General features: G+C 38.2%; 1 protein-coding gene across 1 annotated transcript in view; it reads right to left on the bottom strand.

The window, feature by feature from the left end:
• The window catches only part of LOC145803699 (uncharacterized), a 46,806-nt gene extending 28,066 nt beyond the window's left edge, over positions 1-18,740 (bottom strand). The window contains exon 1 of the mRNA XM_082897016.1: positions 18,351-18,740. Coding sequence (XP_082753142.1) covers positions 18,351-18,740 — 390 coding nt within the window. The remainder of the gene's footprint in view (positions 1-18,350) is intronic.
• Positions 18,741-26,660: the final 7,920 nt, after the last annotated feature.

The following is a 26,660-nucleotide window of genomic DNA, read 5'->3' as shown; positions in this document are numbered from 1 at the left end:
TAAATATTTAAATATGTGGACAATAGCCTCTGCATGTCATAAATGGATTCCCATCACTGATAGAATTCATAAATGTGAGAGAATACATTTAAAATGTGCAACATGTGCAATGGGTTAGAGGTTGGCATTTATTGCCAGATTTCTATTTTGAATGAGAATCCTGAGTGAAACCAAATTCGAAGTACAGCTAGGCTTCTTCGAATGTGTCGGTGGCTTTTCACAGTGAAAATGGCGGGCACGGTGGAGTTTTTGAGCTTTGATCTTTTTGGACTTGATGTTGGAAGATTTAGTTGCGGGCATGGAGCTGTGGCGCAGTACAAATTCCATGCTTTTCAATCCAGCTCCACCGCCATTGAAGCTATATATATATATATATATATATTTGTGTATGTATTCTAGAGAGAGAGAGTGAGAAGTTGAGGTTTGATTTCAGTCAAATTTCTCTGTGATATATGGATGTGGGAGTTGAGGGACCTTAGACATCATAAAATAATATTGTGGATCTCTTCCATTACTAAAAATGAGAGAGAGACCTTAGACTAATTTTTCCTATTTTTTAAGTGCATTTATGTTAGGTGTTTCTAAAACTTAAAAAATTTGCTTAAATATTTTAAAAATTTAGTAAAAATAAAAAAATACGGAAAATAAAAAAGTAAAATTTTTGGAAAAGTGTTTTCAAAAAATTAAAAACAAACATGGTGAATATTTTTTTTTATAGAAAATGTGTTCTATTTACTTTCTTTTTTTCTTATACCAAACACCAAAAATAAAAAATAAAAAAACAGAAGCAAAATCTAAAATATATTTTTCGCTTGAAACAAAAGAATGCAAAAGTCGTCTTCTTAGAATTGTGCCTAAATGAGTTGTCATAAAAAATAAAATAAAAACAAATAAAAAATAATGGGCCGAACTAGTTGGACTTGCATTCAGTTTGACTTTTGTATTTTTTGGGCTTTTCTTCACTCTGTTTACTCTTTGGAACTTATTGGGCTTTTTTTGTTTATGCAATGAATGGGCTCGCTTTAGATGGGCTAAACTCGTGTAACAAAAATGTGGATAGTCTTTGGAACTTATTGGGCTTTCATGTTTATATATTAATGGGCTCACTAGATGGGCTGAACTCATGTAACAAAATGATGAATCAAAATGTGTTTAAAACTTGCGGAAATATATTAAAAATAAAAAATACATAGTATATTTAACATGACACACACACACACACATATATATAACAATTATTGTGAAACATATTAATCATCTAAAGGCTTAATAAGATAGGACTTCATCCGATGATGATAAAAAGAAGACGTAAGATAGGTTATAGAAAAGAAAAAAATTGACAGAAAAAAGAATTCTTAATTTGGATCAGGAATTCACTTTCGGATTCGATATAGATAGAAGATCTTCCTAGGGTATATACTATTCAATTCTCAACGATGAATTGATTTGATAGTTCTGATATTGTTATTCATGATATTGATCCAATTGAATATCAATGAGATTTCAATACAAATGAAACGGACAATATGCATGATGGTTAGAAAAAATTGTGATACTTAGCTCGATCCATGAAAACTATATGATATAAAAAAGAATACACCAAGCCTAAAAAATCATTGCGCTGCTACTGGAAGTTTGGAGGTCTACATTCTTAGAAGCACTTTTTTAAAAGTTTTTCCAAGGGCGAGTTACTTTATTTACTTATTTATTTTTTTAGGCGTTCATTAAAGAAGTTTTAGAGAAAGCTTAGACTTTATAAAAAAAAAAAAAAAAAAAAAAAACAACTGAAAAAGGCTTGGTGATGCCAAACTAAGCCTAAGACTTGCTTCATTTACAGATGAAATCACCATGTAACTTGTGGAGCAAGCCCTTCTTATCATATCTAGAAGTGCTGAACTTAACAATTGAGCCCAATTTAAGTCCAATAACTATTGTTCAATCTGGGCTTGGGGTAGTAGGGTTGACCCTCAAATAAAAGTGGCCAACAACTTTTCTTCTTCTTCTTGTTTTTTTTTTTTTTTTTTTTCAAATTTTTTTTAAAAATATTTATTTATTTATTATTATCATATTTTTATTTTGTTGTGGTGTTAGCTGGGGAGGAGGAGAAGGTTGCAATAGCATAATACTTTTAGACTGTGTTTGGATTTTAGGCTTGATGGGTAGAAAATTTGTAGAAGGAAAAATAAATAAATAAATAAATAAGCGAACGAAATATAATTTTTTTTAAAAAAAATCCCTTATCTTTTCTCTTTCCTATACAAATCTGTCTTCGAGTTCAAGATCCAAACAATCTAATCTTCACTCTTTTTAAAATGCATCTTGTACTTTTATTTGTCTTGCCATATGTTATATTCTAGCTCTATTTGGTACAATTTATTGGAATTGTTTATAATTTCTTTCTTTTCTTTTCCTTTTTTGGGAAAATTTACACAGTGTATTTGATGTAACTTTCATTTATAACTTATGAAATAGAAATAATTTAAACAAATTTTTTTTTCTTCTTCTAAATGATCATCTAAAATTTGGGAATGAATACTTTTAAATTTTAATTTTTAACAATCAACATTTAATTTAAGAAAAAATGCCCCAAACAAGGCTCTTGGAACCTTGACTCAAGTAATGATAAAGTGGAAGGTTGGGGGTGTACAATCTTAATTTGAAATATTACCAAGCAAAGTAGGTGAAGAAAAATACAAGCATGATAAAAATAAAGTTCATTTGTAGTTAAAGTGTATCCATTCTTGTACAATTTAACCCATATCCCCCACCCTAAGGTTTCATTTATCTTTCATAGTTTTTTTTTGTTTTTTTTTTTATTTTTATTTTTTAAATAAGGTGAGTAAACATTTTACAAACTAATAGATTTTGCGATAATTGAAAGGGCCGATGTTCTTTTTTAAACTAATTAGGCCTTGAAAAATGATGATTTGTTTGGCTTCATTTTCATTTTTCATGTTTTCAAAACAAAAATAATGAAAATTTTAAAAACATCTACTGTTTTTTTTAAAAAAAATAGTTTACATAAATTTTGGAAAACAATTTTTGGTATTTCCTAAAAATGGTTTTTTTTTTTTAAAAAAAAAAAAACTAAACTAGTTTTCGAAAACAATTTGCTAAACAAGTTTTTTTTTTTAATCTTTCCCTAAAAATAAAACAAAAAAAGAAAAACACACATCATTTTTATAACGGTTTCATTTCTGTGCCAAACTAGCTTTCAAAAATTCAAAAACAAAAATTCTTTTTATATCTTAATAGTAGATTGTTTTCAGAAACAGTTTGCCAAATAATTTTTTAAATGTTTTCCCTAAAATAAAAGGTAAAAAACCAAAACCAACCAAACAAGGTCGTTGAACTACAAGCTTTTTTATTAGTGAATGTGATTGATGACTACATATTCTCATTTGCTGGTTTTGGCATACAAGACATTTTATGGTGCATCTCTCTGGCTTTGGGACTTTAGGGTAAGTGTCCTAATTGATGTAATGGGCTTTTGGAAAGGTGTGGTCCTTCAAGAAACATGTAGGAAACCACCGTCTCTCAGGCATGAAAATGGGAATGTTATGATTAAATAACAACAAGGACACACAAACTAGGACCCCATTGCCTCTTTCAATTTTATCCAAAAACCCTACAGATTATTGACTCATAGGCCAACCATACTGGTCATCATTGCCTCATGTTTGATCTGAGTATGGAAATGTCTACTGTTATTTTTTCATTTTTTTTTTTATCAATAGTTATTTTAATTTATTACAGTGTAAAAAAGTTATATTTTGATTATACTGCTTTAATAGTTACTTGTTATTTTGGAGCAATCCAATTTCCGCATCAACCATTATGCAACTAATTTCTACAAGCTCCACTTTAATTCAACTGAACTCTTTCTCTCTCTCACTGATCTAGATAAGTATATTTTTTTTTGAGTTGATATTTTAGTTTTTTGAAGATGGATAAATTGTGATTATTGGGGTTAAACTTCCTAATTATAAATTTTAATATTTTTGAGTTTTTATAATTTGTAGACGTTTTTATAATTCAACGGCCTCCAACCTCCTCTCCCCTCCTCTTACCCCTCTCTCTCTCTCTCTTTCTTTTCCATGCTTTCTACACAATAACTAGGATGCTTTGGACTTTCCACCCTCTTCCTCTTTTGTGAGACGTTTATCTCCCATTGCTTCAACTCCAGTCATGGCCTTAACGGATTCGCCACCTATTCTCTCCTCTTCTCTGATCCACTCTAGCATCGCCTCCATGTTTTGTGCCTCCTATTTTGGCCACCATCACCACCTATTCTCCTCCTCTTTCCGCCGGATCTATTAACTATCCCCCAGATCTGCACCATCATCCTATTTTATCGCCTTCAACCGGTAGATCCATCACCGCCACTGCCTTTAGTTATGGGTTTTGAGGGTTTGTGTTTTGTTCTTGTTTTGGTGTGTTCTTAACTTACCCACACAGTTTAGATATAGTTTACATATTTATCTTTGACTTATTTTAATGTGGAGCTTTTATGATTGATCTCTACTTTGCAGTATGAATGTTATGTCTAGATCTATCCATAACTTATCTTTGGTGTTTTATTTGGGGATTTTTCTTTGTTTTACACAAGGTTTTTCTTTAGTTTGGTGTAAGCTTCTTGTTGATTTCCTTGTAAGTGTCGTTTGGCAATCTTTGCTTTAATGGAAATTTCTATAGATCCAAAAAAAAAAAAAAAAAAAATTCTAGTTGTGAGTTTGATTTGTGGCAATCATAAACTCTGATAGGGGAAAATAGGCAGGTTTTTAGCAAGAAATTCGATGCGACAAAAAATGACTTTGCTAAATTTTGAGTCAAACTTAGCATAAAATTTGGTTTTGCCAATTTTGGCAATGTTGGTTTATCCTTGAAGGAGAATTTTTGTGAGGTCTACTCTCTTTTTTTCGGGTGGCTTTGACAAGCCTTTTTGGTTTGATTATTGGAGTTGCTCTTAATGATTTGAATTTATTTAATTTAATTGAACATATAATATTTGAATAAATCTTGTAGTCAACCTATTTGATTGGGACATATGACTTAATCTAAGTATGGTTTAATCGATACAAGATAAATTATAAATATTATACGAATTCCATCAATTGAGACATTAAGCTATATATAAGAAATTTGAACACACATAAATAAAAGCATACAACAAATCCACAAGAAATATCCCAAACAAATATAAGGACAATAAGACCCACACATAAGTGGGATAGAGTCAAACTCCTAAACCTTCTAGTGAGGTGTACGAACTAATGGGCAACCGACTAGAGCAACTCCAACCACACTTTCTACTTTTCACTAGTTAAAATAAAAAAAAGTGCATTCTTTATTTTACCTAATTACTTTAGCTATTGTATTCTCCAATCACGCTCTTTATTTTAACTAATCATTTGAATTAACTTAATTAATTTTTAAAATAAAAAAATACTAATTGTTGATATGTTACTAATATAAATTTGCAATAATAATAAATTTGCCTATACAAACATACAAAACCTGTAGAATGAGGAAAAAAAAAATACAAAATACAAAATAAATTATTTCGTAATTCATCAAACAGAATTGAAAGAACATATAAAATTATTACATACACACACACACAAATAATATATAAAATCTCAAATTCAAGACAAAAATATACAAAAATCTAAAATATATACATATATAATTGTTTGGAGAGCCTCTAGGGCTCTTCAATTGTAGTCACCAAAAAAATAAGATGGTAAAGTAGCTAGCCTAATAGCTAGCCAATTAAAACTCAAAATTAGACTTACATTGACTAAAATACCTAACAAACCTTATTTAACTATCCCTTTAGAGATGCTCACCATTGATTTCCTCTTGCTTGCCCTAGCACCAAAATCGTTTTAATGCGTGCCTTAGCTCAACCTTTTGTATTTTTTGGAAAATATAATTTATAATTTCATTTCTTACCCTTTTTTTCTCACGCTTAAATATAAGTGAGTGAATCCTATAAGCATTTATTAATATGGGCCCTATGGCTGTGTCTATAGAATTGATAAAATGAAGTAAAAAATGAAATTATATATTATATTGTTCTTTCATTTTATTGTAATTTATGTCAATAATTTTGAGTGAATTTACCTTGTAATCTATAAAATTAAATGTATTTCATTTTCTATTAAGTGTGATTTGAAGGTTTTTTTTTTTTCCCAACTTAGATTGACTCAAGTCATGTGACTTTAAAAAATAATTTGAATTTATGAAATAAATTCAAAACAATTCTTAATGTAGAAAGTTGTTTTAAAATGTCATTAAGTATAGTAAATCACTCATAATTTGAATATTTAATGTTATACATGATTACAACATAGACTAAAAACACAACAAATTGACTGAAAGATGCATGCAAGCATTGCATGATATCTTGATAGTGAAGGGTAGATAGATATTACCCCTTTTTGAGGATTTGATATATTCTAGTCCATATATAGAACTGTCTATACTTTCTAAAGCATGGAACTTCCAAAACACAAACATGTATTTCACATGACAACATAAGCAATCAACAATTCTGTATATCATCAATATAATAATGATCTTGAAAACAACAAAATGCAAAGAAGCTCTACATTGAAAAAAGACTTTCAATACCTACTCATGCATTGAGCTTAATATAGGTGTCACTCTCTCTAGCCATTAGATTTGAGTAGGTTGAGGTTCAAATAAACTTTTTTGACTTTAACATCTATCAAATCTGTTGATCAATATCTAACGGCTTAAAAATGACTTTTAATACGTGTTGAGAAAGTGCTTTTGCTATTGTGAAAAATAAAAATATTGTGTTAGTGGTGCCTAACTTTTCATTAGATAATAATTTATCTTCCTAATCCTATCTTTTGATAACATCTTTAAGGTCACAATCCATTTCCTTTTGAAAATAGATAGATAGTGGTGGCTACACTTCAATTGATGTCAAATTGCCACCCCCTCTCTTATTAAATTGAATCTAATATTAATATCTAAGGCCAAACCTACAAAAAGTGTACATAAAATATTGAAGAAAGATCAAGACACCAAGTCGTTTGGATCTCAGCAAGAATCTTGTTAGGTAGATCCATCCATGTCATTATTTTGCAGTGTCCTACAATTGATGGGTATTGTTAGTCCCTAGACATTGTTGTCTAGAGCTTGTTAATAGGGTCAAAGAAGAAGATTATGCCCGTGTTTGATAAACTATTTATTGCTTCTTCTTTTTTTTTTTCTTTTTTTTGTGTCGAATATTTAGCACAATTTATGCTTCTAATCTACGAGGAAAAGATTAATTTACATAACTATAAAAAAAAATTAAATATTTTATATTTTTAAAGTATCAATATTTTTTAAAGTCACACAATCACATGTATTTCAATATTCTTTAATTTATTTTGGGATCCACGTACTATAGCTCTCAATCACATTAGATAATGTCTAGGAAGAAAAAGTTTGGTATACCAATAGTCTTAAGTAGCGCTATCTTCCACCAATCACAAATATATATATATATATATATATATATATATATATATATTTATTAAGTGGCGCTATCTTCCACCGATCACAAATATATATATATATATATATATATTTAGTGGCGGAGGGACAAAGGGTCTAAGGGGGTCACGTGCCCTCTCGGGTTTTGAAATAATTTTTTTTTTTTTTTGTAAACATAAGAAAATATTTTAAATAAAAAAAATTATAAAATATTATTTAGAGTTCTATGTCAATGACATTTTTAAAATTATGAGAATAATAATGGTTATTTTTTTTTATTGAAAATAAAGATATTACGATAAGTCACATTATTATCTATGAAAATTTCAATACGGTGGTAATGTCTATCATTGTTGACATGTAAATATACTTATTCTCAATGAATATATAGAATTTATTGAATTGTTAGTTATATTTGACATGTAGGGTTCATCTTCTATGTGTTTTTTTATTGTTGGTTGATGATATCATATATCAATGATGACGTGGTATTACTATAATATTGAATTTTTACTAAAATTTTGCATAAAAAATTACTTTATCATTATATAATTTATTTTAAAACTTATATCCCTGACTCTTTTTTATATATATATTGTCCGTAATATATTAGTTACAAATAATATATATATATATATATATATATATATTTATCTTTCTTGAAGTCAATCGTAAAAATTTATGTGAAATGTTTTTGTAAAAATTTTCAATGTTGTAATTAATAAATGTCCTCTCTGATTTAATTTCTTGGCTCCGCCATTGTATACATCACCTAGTGTTTTCCAAACACTCAATTAAATGACCTATATAAGTACCACATGAATATATTTTATCCACGTACAAAAATCACTCGTCTAGGAGGTGTTAAATAAAATTTTCATTTGAAAAGTTATTTGATACTCTTATCTTGTGTCAAATTCCTTAGAAAAAACACTATTCTTAAATGTTGGGATCTACACGGAATGTTATAAATTGTAGTAGGATTGGAGTAACACCCGAAAACATTAAATAATTGAGTGAATCTAAGTTTATAGATGATATATAAATATGAGACAGTAAGTTTTTTTTGGTATAGTTTATTGTAAGATAAAAGTTAATAATAAAAAAAATAAAGCAACAAGCATTCTTCTCCCAGCTTTCACATAATTTTTTTTTTCAATTTATTTAAACTATTTTGACTTATTAAGCCATAATTAGTAGTTATATCGAACAATTTACCATCGGCTCTTAAAATAAAATAAGTTATAAACAACTTATATAAATTACGCTAAACAATACCAATTAATGACATTTTTTTTTAATCGGTAAATGTTAGTTGTTGGATTAGTACTAATGGGAGCAAATTTCTCCACCCTTGGCAAAACACCTAAGTACTAGTACACACTTAATTCAACCCCCTAAGGAGAATTAAACCTATGACATCCTTAAAACAAAACCCTAAAAAAGGCATGGTAGGCCTAGTTGGTTACCGATAAATGACGTATGTAATGAACCTAATGTGAAGCTCATCCTTTATCTTATATCTGTTTTTCATTCTATAAAAAATTTATGTGTTTATATCATATCTGAATAAAAAATGCTAGGGTTCCAAAATTACTTAAGTACAACTTGGAAGGATTCAATCTGAGCGATCTGAGGCCAACCTAAATTTTTTTAGGACTTGAAGAAAATATTTTTGAATTCAGTACAAGCTTAGGTTAAAATTCAAAAGCCCAAATTAAATTTGGATGGATTTGGACGAAGACATCAAACAATCTGAACAACTCGAAGCCCGAAATATATATATTTATATATTAAATATATATAAAAATTATTAGTCATTGAATGATATTAAATTAATTTAAATCGTTATATATTATATACACAAGTAACACAACATAAAATTTTGTTCTTTTTTTTTCACTCATAAATTATAAAGACCACCATAGCGATGTCTCTCATACATTGTATAAATTATTTATTTTGATATTATTAATGATTTTATAAATGAAAAAATATAAATAGAGTCTAATTTTTTTTTAAAATAATTAACTTAGTTGCACTAACAAAAAAAAAAAAATTTGAAATTTATGTGCAATTTGATTGACTCGGGCAATTTTAGTTTAACTCGGATTTGGTTTGGATAGACAATCTCAAATTACAATTCAGGTTTGGATAGGCCTGAGCAACTCTCAACAAAACTTGAGTTGGACTTAGATAATCTCTCAACCCACACGAACTCATCCAAGCACCCCTAGAATTAGGGTCTTAGAATTTATCCAGAATGAATATATACGGTAAAAATTAAATTGATGAAATATGAGATCCATTTTAAATTATTAATTTTTATTTTTAAATAAATTCTAAAATAAATAAATACTAGATAAATAATAATGAATTTGTTGTCTTCATGTATTCTGAATAATTTTTTCAATTGTGTTAGTCCATGGGCATGGAAGGGCCACGTTTATAAGGCGTGTGAAGTACGAGATTTGAAAGTTGAGGCAAGTCAAGCCACACTTTAGAAAAATTTCCACCACTTCTAAAGTTTTTGGTACGTAAAAGCAAGTGACATTTTGCCACGTTTGGTTACAAGCAAGACCAAGCAAAAAAGGGGTTAGTCCTGAAATATTGAAATATCTCAACCACTATTCCAGCTCAACATATATATAATTGTATGATTGCAATGAAACAGTGGCTGGTAGGATTTTCTTTTTGTTTACCTTCTTTGTAGCATTTGAAGCACCAACTTTTGACTGTCAATTCAGGAGTATTTTGGCAATTCACTTTAAAAAAAAAAAAAAAAAGGTTAAAAATTAGCTTTCAATCTATTTTTGGTCAAATCACTTTTTACATGAAATAGTGAAAAAAGTAAAAAAAAAATCAATTTTTAACCATCTTCCCAAAATAAATAATTTAGAACATTTTTTTTTTGTTTTTTTTTTTTGGGAAGACAATGGAAAGATGAGAAAGTAACTAGTGGGAAATAATTCTAATTATAAAAGCATTGAGAAGAAAAGAAATTAGTTACAAATAGGTAGAATTGACCTTGAATAAATCAAAATACCATGAATTTGTGCTTGATGCAAGTTCAATTTGTGCATGGTGTAACATGTGTCACAACTCATGCAAATTGCACTTGTATTAGGAACAAATTGAACTTATACCGGGTTCAGGTAACATTTGTATCAAACAATTTAATTTTTTATATAGATAATTTATTTGAAGAATTTTCTATAAGATAAATAATTTAAATTATATATCAAGGTAAGCCCAAGTGAGTCCACATAAAATAAACTGCACTGCACCATTTAGTTCATTTATGACATGGGTAAACCCATAAAGATAATAGCCCACCGTTTAGGGTCCAATACATATCTCAAATACTAAAGCCCAGCACTGCTAAAACCCCACATAGTAATAAGAACCAATGACATCAAGACACCTGGCGAGAGAAGGGCAAGCCACATCAGCAGATAAAGATCTGCAAAGTTATTGCCACGGCACATCGCCATTAATGAGGCCCCTTACAGCATTTATTGTGATAACCCCTCTCCGTCGGGACAGCACGCCCTCACTCTGAACAAGGTAAGCTATAGCATAGACTTTCGGCCAAGGTGACAGGTCGGAAGGGACAACGAAATGATTACCAGAGGATATAAGCAGACGTTGAAGACAAGAAGAAGGTTAAGCTTTTCCATCTCTATATTCCACCTCTCTCTCTAACTTGCTCGTCGGAGGGTTCACTGGGGGACTCCCCGTTCCCCATTAGACTTTTGTGCAGGTTCCCCCGTGGACTTGGTCATTCGGACGTAGGCTTGAGGAGCGTGGATCAGTCCGACCCGTTCTACCATCGCAAATTGCATCATCAGTTGGCGCCGTCTGTGGGAAAGCTTTGCTCCGCGCGCCAGTTGTGCTCATTGTCGCCGGAGACCCTGTCCCAATAACTCTTTCCTACTACCCATCAAAGTGTATGGTCACGACTAGATCCATGGCTTCTCACCATAATGCTGTGGACCATCAGACTGACCCCCCCAATCCAAACAACCCACCACAATATTTCATCGAGCTTACCAATAACATTAACCGCATGGCCAAGCAAAACCACGCCCTAATTAATACTCTCCTCCAAAGAAACCTTCCTGTGCCCCCTCCACCACCTCCGGATATTCCCCCCAACCAAGAACGAGCCCCGAGCCATACTATCCCGCAGCCTAATCCCCCCAACTGGGAAGGCTTGCAACCCCCTCCCCCAGGTATAAACCTGCCACCCCGGGGCCCACAACCATCGATCCCGGCACTAATCCCTGAAGGAGAGGCCAGCAGCGTCCAGCCCCCGCTGCCCTCCGGTGATGACAACATCCCTCTCTGGGACGCGAAACTCCGAGCCATGAAGCTCCAACTCCAAGGGGTCATGTAGAACATACAACATAAACCATCTACCACAGCCAACTCCCCGTTTGTTGCCTCTATCAGTGACAAACCTCTCCCTCCTAAGTTCAAAATGCCCACCATCGACTCTTTCAACGATACAACAGACCCAGTCGATCACTTGGAGACCTACAGAACCCTCATGATCCTCCATACATTCCCCGACGAAATCATGTGTCGGGCTTTCCCCGTAACACTCAAGGGGTCGGCTGGACTTTGGTTTAGTCAACTCCCAGCAGACTCCGTCTCCACTTTCCAGCACCTCAGCGACTCCTTCCTCAACCATTTCATAGGGGCCCAACGCCAACGACGCTCAGCAACCCAACTCCTCAATATCCGTCAGACCGAGGGGGAGTTGTTGCGCAGTTTCGTTACCCGCTTCAACACCATAGCCTTTCAGGTAGCGGAAAATGATGACAAGGTCATCCTTACGGCTTTCATGGCCGGCCTACGGTCATCTGATTTCCTTTTCTCCCTCTCAAAAAATCTCCCGACCTCCATAGCAGCCCTACTCTCCAAAGCCCAAAAATAAATGAACGCAGAAGATTCCCTAGCCGCTCGCCAAGACCCTACAATAAAAAACCTGACCGCCTGAGAAAAGCGAAAAGACTCAGAAGCCAGAACCACCTAGTACAATAACCAAACACTGCATTATACCGACCGATCCCCCCGAGTCGACCGGTCGGCACCAGCCCGACCGCCCAGTCGGTTCAAGCGGTACACACCCCTTAATTCCCCCATGGAACAAGTTCTCAATCAGATCCAGCGGGATTACCCCCTCAAATGGCCCCAACTATCACGAACCCCCTCCAATCAGAAAGACCAGTCCAAATATTACCGTTTTCATCAAGACCACGGCCATAATACCGATGACTGTGTTAACCTCAAAGATCAGGTCGAGACCTTAATATGTCAGGGACGTCTTAGCTGGTTCACGGATACCCTTCCTCAGCAGAGGCAAAGGACTGAGCCCATCAGAAACAACCGTCGACGCACCCCTCCCCGGCAGCCAGCCCAACCTAACTAAGGTCATGATCGCCCCCCACAGCAACCTCAGGCACAAGGTAATCCCGTCCCACCTGTTGGAGAAATCAGAGTTATTTTCGGCGGGCTTGCGTGTGGAGGACCATCCTGTTCGGCTCAGCGGACAGAACTCAGGAAAATAAGGCAAGGCTCAGACAAAGAAGTTGCCACATTGTATCGACCCTCCAAACACCCCAGGCAGTGGACTGAGCCTATCACCTTTACGGACGCCGACTGCACAGGCATCCGTTATCCTCATGACGACCCTCTCGTCATTTCCACCCTCCTCTCCAATTACAAGGTCAGACGAATTCTCGTCGATAACGGCAGTTCTTCAGACATCATTTTCCTCAATTGCTTCCGTCAGCTCAAGATTGGGGAAGAAAGTCTATCTCCCCTCCAAACCCCTTTGGTCGGTTTCACTGGCGACCGGGTGACCTCCATCAGCTCCATCGATCTTCCTATCACAATTGGCGAGTACCCCAAGCAGACCACAAAGCTGCTCACCTTCCTCGTTGTCGACTGCCCCTCTACTTACAACATCATCCTTGGCCGCATCGCCCTAAACGCCTTCCAAGCCATCACTTCCACCTTCCATCTTGCCGTCAAGTTCCCCACCGATCTAGGGCTCGGCACAGTCAGGGGAGAGCAGACTGTAGCCAGAGAATGCTATGTTGCCTCACTTAAAGAAGTTAAGCTTAAGGAAACCATGATCATTGAAGGACTTGACGTCAGGGACGAGAATGAACTGGTCAGGGGAAACCAGTGGAAGAGCTTATCGAGGTCTCCATCGACCCCACCAACCAGACAAAAACTGCCAAGATTGGCAGCCAACTATCCCCCCAAGCCAAGACCGACCTCACCGCCCTCATGATTGAGCACAACGATGTGTTTGCCTGGACTCACTCCGATATACCGGGCATTGATCCCTCCTTCATCAGCCACTGTTTCAGTGTTGAGCCCCATTTCCGACCTATCCGCCAGAAGCAGCGCATTTTTCACCAGGAACGCAATAATCTTATTGCTTCTGATGTAGACAAACTCCTTGAGGCACAGTTTATCACTAATGTGGACTACCCCAGATAGCTATCGAATGTAGTTCTGGTTCGTAAAAACAATGGTAAATGGCGACTCTGTGTCGACTACTCCGACCTTAACCGAGCTTGCCCCAAGGACAGCTACCCTCTCCCTCGCATAGATCTGCTGGTCGACACCACGGCCGGTCATCAAATGCTCAGTTTCATCGATGCCTTCTCTGGATACAACCAAATCTTGATGCACTCATCTGACCAGGAGCACACTTCCTTCATCACCGACCGAGGCACCTACCATTACCGTATGATGCCATTTGGGTTAAAGAATGTAGGGGCCATTTACCAACTGTTGGTCAATGCCGTCTTCCATCATCAACTAGGCCAGAACATGGAAGTATATGTCGATGATATACTGGTTAAGAGCAAGCTCTCCACTGATCATCTGGCCGACCTGCGAGAAACCTTCGCCACCCTACGAAAGTACTAGATGAAGCTCAATCTGGAAAAATGTGCCTTCGGCGTAGGATCTGAGAAGTTTTTGGGGTTCATGGTCAGTCAGCGGGGCATCGAGGCTAGCCCCGAAAAGATCAAGGCCCTAATCAAAATACAGTCACCCAGAACAGTCAAGGAGGTTCAGAGGCTTACCAGCCGAGTGGCCGCCCTCAACTGCTTCATTTCCCGAGCAACGGACAAGTGCCTCCCCTTCTTCAAAGTCCTTCGGCAAACTTTTGATTGGACGACAGAATTTGAAGAGGCCTTTCAACAGTTGAAACAGTGCATGGCTAACCCCCTACTTTCTCAAGCCATCACGGGCGAACCCCTTTTCCTCTATCTAGCCGTGTCACACACTACAGTCAGTGCAGCACTCGTCAGGAAAGACAGATCTATCCAGCGACCGGTCTACTACATCAGTTGGGTTCTTTGGAGGGCAGAACAGAACTACCCATTGTTAGAAAAAATGTCCTTGGCCTTGGTCACCGCCTCCAGATGACTCCGCCCTTATTTCCAAGCCCATTCCATAATGGTCCTCACTAACCAACCATTGAAGAAGATAATGCAGCAACTAGAGCTTTCCGGCAGGCTTATGCAATGGTCGGTCGAACTCAATCAGTTTGATATCTCCTACCGGCCTCGGACAGTAATTAAGGGACAGGCCGTTGCCGACTTCATCTTGGAATTCACTAACCTCACCCCAACCATAACTCCTCCACCCCCACCAACCCCTATCGAGCCAGAAGACCCCCACTCTTGGACCCTCAACGTCGACGGATCATCCCGTAAAGAAGGCTGTGGGGCTGGTCTCATCCTCACCTCCCTTGACGGTGGTTATTTCAAATGTGTTCTCTGCTTCCTGTTCGATGCAAGCAATAATGAGGCCAAGTATGAGGCATTGATAGCAGGTCTCCGTCTAGCCAGAGACATTGGTGTCAGCCATATCCGAGTGTTCAGTGACTCCCAGCTTATTGTCGGACAAATTACGGGGGAATTCGAGGCCAGGGACGACACAATGCGGGCTTATAGGGATCTTGCACTTCCCCTTGCTCGTCTCTTCAATACTTTCCACATCCAGCATATCCCTCGAGCGGAAAACTCCAAGGCAGATGAGATGGCTCAATTAGCCTCTGCAGACCAGTCAAATCTCAACCACGGTATTCGCCTCGAATACCTGACCCACCCCGCCATATCCCCCGACCAGCAAGCGGTCTACTTCCTCCAACATGAACCTATCCCCTGAGCGTCCGACATCTTTCTATTTTTGGCAACGGGGGAACTACCAGATGACAAACAGCAAGCCGCCAAAGTCAGGGTCCGGTCGTCCAATTACATTCTTGTCGATAGTCTTTTGTACAAGAGGGGCTTTTCATGCCCATACCTCAGATGCCTCAATCCTGCTCAGACAACTTACGTGATGAGAGAAATCCATGAAGGCGTATGTGGCAATCATTCGAGTGGCAGGTCCTTAGCTCACAAAATATTTCGCACTAATTATTTCTGGCCCACTCTCAATCAAGATGCGACAGACTTCATGCTCAAATGTGACAAGTGCCAACGCTTTGCCAACATCCCTCATGCTCCTCCTACAGAATTGATCACATTCTGCAGTCCCTACCCATTCGCCAAATGGGGAATCGACCTAGTCGGCCCATTTCCCACTGGCCGAGGCCAAACCAAATTCGCCATTGTCGCCATCGATTACTTCACTAAATGGGTGGAAGCAGAACCCCTTGCCACAATTACTGAACGAAACACAACCAGATTCATCTGACAGTCAATCGTCTGCCGATTTGGCATTCCTCAACCCATCGTCTCCGACAACAGTAAACAATTTGACAATGCCAAGTTTAGGAAATTTTGCGTAGAGCTCCAAATCCAGCCGTGCTTCTCCTCTCCAGGCCATCCCCAAGCCAATGGCCAAGTTGAGGTCACCAACCGTTCTCTTCTAAAGATCATCAAAACTAAACTGGAAGCTGCTAAGGGACTTTGGGCTGAGGAATTACCGAATGTACTTTGGGCCTACCGTACTACTGCCCGAACTCCCACTGGGGAGACCCCATTTCACTTAACATATGGCGCTGAGGCAGTCATCCCAGTGGAAATCGGTCTGCCCACCCCAAGGGTTCTACATCCAGATCCAGAACTAACTGAAGAGCTGCGTTAGGCAGACCTAGATCTGATCGAAGAACTCTGAGAAACCACCGCTGTTAGACGGGCCTCCTACTAACAAAAAATGAGAACACACTACAACCGCAAAGTCAGACCGAGGGAATTCGCCGTGGGAGACTTTGTTTTGCGAGAAGTAACTCTTGCTACCAAAAATCTGACTGAGGGCAAACTGGCCGCCAAGTGGGAGGGACCTTACGTTGTGAAAGCCAGACCTCGTCTAGGCACTAACCGACTTCAGGACATGGAAGGCCACGATCTCCCCCACCCATGGAACGCCGAGCACTTGAAGCGCTATTTTCAATAAAAGTTCAATTCTTGTATCAGTCTTTTGTTGTATTTCCTTTTTTGACAAATTGCACACTTCATTGTTCTCATTCTCTCCTCATGTGATGTAAATTTCTGATCAAATGGGCTACACTTTCGTGATAACAAGCTTATATCCCAAATATATATGTGGTCTTTCAAATAACACTTTGATTGCAACCTCGGCCAGATCGAGCGTGCAAAGCCTCAGCCAGACTGAGCACGACAAGCCTTAGCCAGACTGAGCATAAAAGTCTCGGCCAGACCGAGCATGCAAAGCCTTGACCAGACCGAGCATGTAAAGCCTCAGCCAGACTGAGCATAACAAGCCTCGGCCAGACTGAGGATGTAAAGCCTCGGCCAGACCGAGCATACAAAGCCTCAGCCAAACTGAGTATGACAAGCCTCAGCCAGACTGAGCATGAAAGCCTCGGCCAGACTGAGCATGCAAAGCCTCGACCAGATCGAGCATATAAAGCCTCAGGCAGACTGAGTATAACAAGCCTCGGCCAGACTGAGCATAACAAGCCTCAGCCAGACTGAACATAACAAGCCTCAGCCAGACCAAGCATGACGAGCTCAGCCAGCCGGAGTTCCTTAAGGCCTCAGCCAGACTGAGCCCGAAAAGCTCGGCCAGACTGAATTACTTAAAAGGTCAGTTAATCATAGCTTCTACCAAACTGAGCACGGATGTAGAGCTCGGTCGAGGACATTTACGTAAGCTTCATGGTTGTGGCATACCAACCATACTTAGTCAAATTCCAGGTCCATGTTCCTATGACACTTTTTACGTTTCTACTTTTTGACTTGCATTTCCCAAACCAACCTATCATTCTCAACACTCATGCAAAATATTTTTGGGCGTGATTTGAAACTTCACATTTTTGACATTCTTACATGTCTCTATTACAAGTTAGATTTTTTTCTTACTTATCAACTTTTGCAAGTTAACCTCTTTCCTTACAAGTCAAGCCTAATTTCAATAAACAATCCTTCATTCATTTCGGACTCACAAAAATAAAGACAACAATTCAACAATTCATTTCAAACTAACACAAATATAGCACTTCAACAATTTTATTCATTCACACCTTGTACATAAGTTTATTACAGCACTTCAAAAAAAAAAAATGCAACACGACAAAACAAACACACAAAAACAACTCTAAGTATAAATTTTGTTCACTTCATTTATTCCTCCTCACTTGAAACGAGGTCTTCTTCTTCAACACCTTCATCTAAGGGGGTCTGGGCCACTTCGTCTTCGTCAATTCGCACGCTGCTGAAGTCCAAGCCGGGGAACAGCTCTTCTGCTTTGTGTTTGAACATCTTCCAGCCACTGTCCCATAACTCAGCCATCTCGTGTTTGTAGAAGTCCGACCGCTGGAAGCTCTGGATTACTTCTTCTTCACTCCTGCTCCCAGCGGTCGCCCCCGATGGGCCAGCCCCCCAAGACGCCTCCCTTGCCAGGTTACTGGCGATCGCAGCATCAATCGCCATCTGGAAGTTAGGAGACCCCTTGAATTGTTCTAATGCTGCGACGCATAAGTCAGGGTATGCTGCCCTTTCAGACGCCGCTTTGGTTTTTTCCTCCTCCAACTCCTTCTCCAGCCTAACTTTCTCTGCCACCGCCTTCGCTCGCTCATCTGCCAACTCCCTCTCCAGCGCTGCCTTTTCTGCCACCGCCTTGGCGTTTTCGTCTGCAAGATCTCGCTCCAACTCAGAGATTTTGTGATCTAATTCTTCTTTCTCTTTGATTGACTGAGCACGAAGCTCTTCGTTGCTGACCATCGCTTCATCCCACCGTTCGTTGGCGATGGTGCAGGCTTTCTACGCCTCTTCCAACTTCTTCCGCTCGCCAGCCAGCTGGAACTCGAGCGACACCACCTTGCGGCGTTCATCCTCCAACTCCAACTTGACTGCTTGCAGCTCAGAGTGGGCACGATCGGCAACATTCTTCTGCACCACCGCCAACAGCCCTATCTTTTTCGCCTTCTCAGTCTCCTCCCAACTCCTGGCACACACGCCTCGTGCAGCCTTCTTCCAACCTGCACTCTCCTTCTTGAAACTTGCAAGTTGGGCCTTCACCTCCTCCAACTTAACCGTTGCAGTCGCCGCTTTTTTCAGCAGAGCCCCTGCTAAGGTGGTTACCTCCATTTGGGCAGAGCACAACCCCCTTAGTAGCTCAGCCTCATTGAACCTAGCCACCGAGCGCACGGCTGCGTTGTCCATTACCCCCACAAGGTGATCTGCAGCTGCCCTGGCTGGGCCTTCTTCCCTCTCCAGTCGCCCAAACACTGCGCGAGCATGGTAGATAGCAGTCGCCAGCCTGACCCCCTCTCCTTGGAGCACAGGACCCCCCTTGGATCGCTGCTCCACTCCCTCTTCAGGACCAGCTGATCCACTCTCCACTGGCACCTTGGGCACGCCACTCAGGTGCTCTTCTTCCTCCTGGCCCCCTTGGCTTTTGTCCCCTTGCATGTCTGGGACAACCACCCTTTCTGGCGTCATCTCCACTCCCTTCTCCCTTGCTTTCTCCACCATGGGGGTAACCTCCCTCCCAACTCTCACCCTCTTCAACCCAGGCACATCTGAGGCCCCCTCAAGGAGAACCCTCTTCTTCTTCTTCTTCTTCTTCAAAGCCTACGCCTCCTTGTTTACCCTTTCTTTCACCGGATCAACTGGGGGCGGTCGTGGCTCAAAACTGCCCAAGTCTTTTTCCCCCAGTGGTTTGGGGCACAGTCGGATTCTATCCCTCGCAACCAGTTTTGGTAGCGGGCCTAACTACGCTTCCTTGAACTTTTGAGCTTTGGAAAAAATGGTCCGATCCTTCGCCTCCTATGCCTTTCTTCTCGCCTCTAGTTCTGCCGGTGCCAGATCTCCACTAGTCAGCTCAAGGCCCAGTCCTGCGGCAAACAAAGCGGACGGCTGGACAAGATCGTCCCATTTGACGCCCTCCTTCTCCCTCCATGCCTTCACCTTTTTCACTCTCTCCTCCGCTGTGGCCTCCAGCTTTGGCTCCACAGACTTGGTGGGCACTCTCCACACCGTGCGCACCCCCACTCCCCCGTTCGCAGACACGTAGAACCACCGCAGCCTCCATCCCTTAATTGATGACGGCAACCCCGCCACCAGACCCCTCCCTGCCGCTGCTTGCAAAGTGACCCAAGTTTCTTGCTGGCCCGACGCCTTGTAGCAGGCAAAAAACTCGTCCACCGTCATAGCCACCCCCTTGTTCGCCCTCGGCCACGCACTTGCACAGGCCAGTACAATCTTCCACGCGTTGGGTATTAGTTGGCCTGGCGCCACTTCCAGTCGGTTTAAGACATCCACTACTACCTGCGGAAGCGGCAACCTCAACCCACCTTTCAACGCCTCCTCGTAGAGGGCAAACTCCCCCGGCCGGGTGTCGAACTGCCTCTCCGTTGGTGTTGGTACCATCAATTCTATTTCTGCGGGAACCTGGTATTTTTTGCGCATACCCTCCAACTCCCCCGCAGTAACGATCGACTTGTCGGCCTTCGTATGCCAGTGATCTGGCTCAGCCTGGTTGATTGGCTTCGGAGCCGCTATCATTGTCAACGAACGCGGTGGTCCCGCCGGCTCCCCTACTCTATCCACTTGCCTCTCCGTCCTGTACTGCTCCGCCAACTGCACCGCATCGTCGTCCTCTAGTGGATCAACCCTGGCAATTCTAGCTTCTTCCTGGGCCATTTCTGTCGTGTGTCTGCGAATGGCTTCGGATGCGGGCGCAAGAAAATTCAAAAAGTGTTGCAGAGGTATATCGCTAGCAACGAAGGAGTTTACACTTGGAATGTTTTGATTTTTTACAAAAAGGTAGGTAAAACGGATAATACCAAAAGCACACGGCTTGTCTGTAATCCAAGGGTCACAATTAATTCTCGCCAGTTTGAAAATTTTCAAAAAATCGGCCAAAATCGTCTTTTCAGCACCCTATAATGACCTATCGTTTCACTTATTGCCCAACGTCTAACCTTTCCTACTACGCGATTCCGCCACGTGTACGACCACGATCCACTGCCCCTTTCCCCTTCCCTGTCTATTCCACTTCACTTCCACACGTACCACGCCGCCTCTCGAGCCCCGCGCCACACCACTTGGCCACCTTTTGCGATCGACCCTCCTCTTGGTCGGTCCCTCCACTCAGCTACCCTTCGCGGTCGGTCCTTCTCTTGGTCGGTCCCTCCACTTGGTCGCCCTCCGTGGTCGGCCCTCCTCTTGGTCGGTCCCTCCACTTAGCCACCCTTCGCGGTCGGCCCTCCTCTTGGTCGGTCCCTCCACTCGGTCACCCTTCGCGATCAGCCCTCCTCTTGGTCGGTCTCTCCACTCGGCCACCCTTCGCGATCAGCCCTCCTCTTGGTCGGTCCCTCTACTTGGCCACCCTCCGCGGTCGGCCCTCCTCTTGGTCGATCCATCCACTCGGCCACCCTTCGCGGTCGGCCCTCCTCTTGGTCGGTCCCTCCACTCGACCATCCTTCGTGGTCGACCCTCCTCTTGGTCGGTCCCCCCACTCGGCCACCCTTCGCGATCGACCCTCCTTTTGGTCGGTCCCTCCACTCGGCCACCCTTCGCAGTCGACCCTCCTCTTGGTCGGTCCCCCCACTCGGCCACCCTTCGCAGTCAACCCTCCTCTTGGTTGGTCCCCCCACTCGGCTACCCTTCACAGTCGGCCTTTCTCATGGTCAATCACCCCTCTCAGTCGGCCTTGACCCTGCTGATCCCTCGCAACCCTCATTTTCTTTGTTATTCCCTTCATTGGACCAAAGCTGCACTTGGGAATGGGGGACTACTGACATGGGTAAACCCATAAAGATTATAATCCACCGTTTAGGGCCCAATACATATCTCAAATACTAAAGCTCAGCACTATTAAAGCCCCACATAGCAATAAGAACCAATGACATCAAGACACATGGCGAGAGAAAGGCAAGCCACATCAGCAGACAAAGATCTGCAAAGTTATTGCCACGGTACATCGCCATTAATGAGGCCCCTTACAGCATTTATTGCGATAACCCCTCTCCGTTGGGACAACACGCCCTCACTATGAACAAGGTAAGCTACAACATAGACTTTCGGCCAAGGTGATAAGTCAGAAGGGACAATGAAATGATTACTAGAGGATATAAGCAGACGTTGAAGACAAGAAAAAGGTTAAGCTTTTCTATCTCTATTCTATCTCTATATTTCACCTCTCTCTCTAACTTGCTCGTCGGAGGGTTCGCTGGGGGACTCCTCGTTTCCCATTGGACTTTTGTGCAGGTTTCCCCGTGGACTTGGTCATGCGAACGTAGGCTTAAGGAGCATGGGTCAGTCCGACCCATTCTACCATTGCGAATTGCATCATCAATTTACATGTTCACTCTTTTGATGCAACAAATTTTGATTCATCGTAAATACACAAAATCCTAAAACTTACAATAAATTACGTATTTGCCCCAAGAATTAAACAATTCACTGCCTGTGTGATATGTGCAAAGAAACTATAATCTGATTCACCATAAATACACAAAAGCCCAAAACTTACTATAAATAATGATTTTGCCCCACCAATTATTCAAATCATGAATTAACCAAAATTAATTGGTGAATTTACCATGAATTTGAGCTAAATGCTTTAATGAATTCAGAGCGGGAGTGGTGGAAGTCTTGTGTGAATTCAGTGACTATGGTGTGGTGAGAAATAGGGTTGAGTATGGTCCGAATTGGTTCGGGTTGAGCTAAAATCAGGAACAATTCATTATTTATGGTTCTATAAAAATTGTAACCAAATCAATTTGAACCAAACCATTTAAATACAGTTTGACTTGGTTTAGAATCACAATTTCACATAATCTGTTCACAAAGAAAAATCATATAATATTTTCATTTCAACATTAATCTATTCATGATTTTTTGAAACATAGACATACGTATTGTTCTACCATTAACTTAAACAAACATAATATCTGATAAATAAGCATATTATTCAACATATAACAAGCATAAAACTCCCATCAAACAAATATTGTTTGTGGCAACAACAATTACAAAACTAAAATTAAAACAAATAAATAAATAACAAGGATAGTAGCAATAACATCATTGCTCACAGCAATAGCTTCATAGTAGCAACCTAATCAATATAAGAAAGTAGGATTGTATGTCAGGGTGTATGGTATGTGTATGATTTAAGTTACATATGGTCTTTATCGATTTTAATATGGAACCGTGAACTCAAATCTGGAATCAATCCACTCAATTTTCCAATCCAAAACCAAACCACAGATTCAAAAAATTAGTTCAAATCTACCGGATTGGACTAGATCAGTTTGAATTGCGGATTTTTCGAATTAGCAGTAATCAATGTAATTATGTAAATATTATGAGTTAACTATACTTTAACATACATCGAGAAGGTTATTGTAAATTATAAGGGCATTGTTATTCTAACCGAAAAATTAAACTCACTTTTTGAATTCTATGATGTGATAACCTATTAAAATATCTAAAGTAGCTCTTTCTAAAGTAAAAAGAAATAAATCTAGATCTCTCTCTCAGAAAGAAATCTTATGCCCTCTATCTCTAAGAAACCCTAGCTACTCTTTCTTTCTTTGCTCTTTAGAGAGGAGTGGGTGGTACTTTCTAACCTTTATCTCCTCTGTTTCTTCTTATGCGATTTCTATCACCATGCTAACTACTACTGCTTTTCTTGTCTTTATCATCGGTTTGCCACCGAGGAAGCTTTCAAATCTAGACTCATATCTGATTTTTGACTAAGATTTGATACTATTAAATGCGTTGTTATATGTTAGGCGACCACCTCAGATCCAGAACGTTTTATTTTATAATGTAGATATGGGGATTAAGGTACCAAAGTTATCAGTTGCAACGATGAAGAAATTGTGAAGATGATTGGTATTGTTTGTTTGGTGGTGATCTTCTTCTTCTTCTTTTTTCTTTTTTTTTTTTTTTTTGTGTTGCAATAATATCTCTCTATATAAAGGTTTTCTCCTCCTTACGTGGAGGTTTGTTGTTTCTCCATATGTGGAGACTCGAATTCTTCCTACGTGAAGGTTCTTTTTATTCTTTTCAAGATCTATTTTTTATTTTGATGTATTTTATTTGACGACTTATTATCGGATGTGCAATCTATTAAGCCTTGTGCTTTCGTATTTTTAAAAAAAAAGTAACATTTTCTTTAATATATTTTCTAATTATTAATCAGTCATTTCAGTTACGCATCATAAAGTCTAAAAAGTAGACTTTATATCATTTTTAAATTTTAATTACCAATTTAAAAAATAATTATATTATATTATATAATATAAGCAAAAATGTTCTTACATCTATGAACTTAAAACTCCTAATTAATTTTTTTAAAAAATTTTTAATGAGTTAATTACCTAAAATGTATATTTACAAATGTTATGGTAACTCAGATCATATTTAAGATTTTTTGAACCAATAAATCTTATTTCGTGGAACTGAGAATATTATTTGTTTTTTTCAATTTTTAAAAAGAAAAAACATTATCAATTTTGAATAGTAATATTCCAGATAATTGTTTCTCTAAATGATGAAAAAAAAGAGCATGAGATTAAACGTTTGTGTGCTTCTACTTATTAATTTGATTCAAGTATCCAATAAAAATCGAGAATATTGATAGTTTTTTTCAGTTTTAAAATTGAGAATATTATAAGTTTTTTTCAGTTTTGTACATTAATATTCCATCATCATGCTCTTTTATAGATACAAAATTTTTAGTTTTGTACAAAAAAATAATTCAATTTTTTCCAAAAAAATATTTTTTTTTGTACATAATTTTTTTTTTTTTTTTCGATTTGAAAGTTGATATTTTAAAGGTTTGAAAATCAAAATAAATATCAAATTATCATGTTCATAAAAATCTTAGTTAGGACTTAATGAAATATAAGTTTATAAATTAAAACTTGTGAGTAAATGTCCCATTTTTAAATTAAAAAATATATATAAAATTACATGAGTCATGAAAGCATCGGCCCTTTCATTTTAATTATAGTTATTGAATCTTTCATTCTTATAATAATATATATTAAATCCCTTAATTACTACCTTTCAAATTCAATAATTTATGCTCCTCTTCGGACACTGACATGGAAAATAAATTTCAATAAATTTGATGTCAACACATAGAATGGAGAAGATTTATAGTGAGGGGATTGTTAGTGAAGGGATTGATAGTGAGGGAATTAAGTAAAATTATATTTATTTTGATGATAGTTGTTAGTGTAGGAATTGTTAAAAATATAAAAATATAAAAAATTAAACATTAATGTTTAAAAAAAATTCTCAATATGTAAAAAATTAAATCAAAAAAAAATTGTAATCCCCTCACTATTTTTCTAATACTACCTCCACCTCCACCTCCTCCTCCTCCATCACAATCCCTCTTCCAACCTCTATCTTAATCCCCTTCTCCATCCTAATCCCTTCTCCAACTTTACAAACAAACACAACACTAAATAACCCTACATCCATCCTAATCTCCTCTCATCCATTACAACCCAAAACAAATGAGGCCATACAATACATATACCTACGTACCCACATTAGTTTTCAAAAATTAATCATACAATTTTTTTTTTTTTTGTAAATTTTACATTTAATTTGCTGATTATTTTATCAATATTAAAATGTTTTTAAAATTTTATTATATTGCAATACTTTTGAAAATGAAAAAAAAAAAGATATTTAAATTTTATAAGCTAAAAATCAAAGGGTAAAGCATCAATAAATCTTAAAATGTGATCTTGTGAACTGTTTGATCCTCCATCTTTTCTTATGAACAAAAGTCACATGAAAATGAAAATTACCCAAAAGGGTAGTTAGTTATATGTTTGAGTTTAATTTTTCAAGGATAAAAGTGAATTTCTCTAAATGTAAAATTACACATTTGGCCAATCCGTATTATAGAAGTTTTGGATTTTCCCTTTTTCGAGAACAAATCCCACATTACAAACAAAAACGTAACACTCTAATGTAACACTCCAATAACGTAACACTCCAACGTAACACATTAAAAAACTCATTGGTGTACTTTTTCTAAACATAACAATGAAATACTAAAAAGCATTTCTTAGTGTACTTTTCTAAACGTAACACTTTAATGTAATCAAAAAAAAAAAAACTTTAGTGTACTTTTTCCAAACGTAACACTCTAATCAATATAATTTCAAACGTAACACTTCAATGTAACACACAAAAACTCATTTGTGTACTTTTTTCCAAACGTAATGCTCATAGCTTGAAATTATACATTTATCCATAATTTACTAAAGAATTTTTGTACTCCTTTTGGGTTGATTTGAAAAATCCCTCATCCTTTTGGAATGGTTTGAAGAATCCCACATCTTTTTTTTGAAATGTTACATTAAAGTGTTACATTTGAAAAAATACACTAAGAAATTTTTTTGTATGTTACATTAGAGTGTTACACTAAAGAATTTTTTTAGAGTGTTATATTGAAGTATTATGTGTTGAGAAAAATACACTGAGGAATGTTTTTATGTGTTGCATTAGAGTGTTACACTAAGAAGCTTTTTAGGAGTGTTATGTTTGGAAAAAAAAATACACTATGGATTTTTTTTAGTGTTACGTTTGAGTGTTACAATTTTAAATTATACATTTGTCCAAAACTTACTACAGAATTTTTGTACTCCTTTTGATATA

Source organism: Camellia sinensis, chromosome 12 (assembly GCF_055761805.1).
Source record: "Camellia sinensis isolate YWXY chromosome 12, ASM5576180v1, whole genome shotgun sequence".
NCBI lineage: Eukaryota > Viridiplantae > Streptophyta > Magnoliopsida > Ericales > Theaceae > Camellia > Camellia sinensis.
This window is presented reverse-complemented; position numbering and strand designations above follow the sequence as displayed.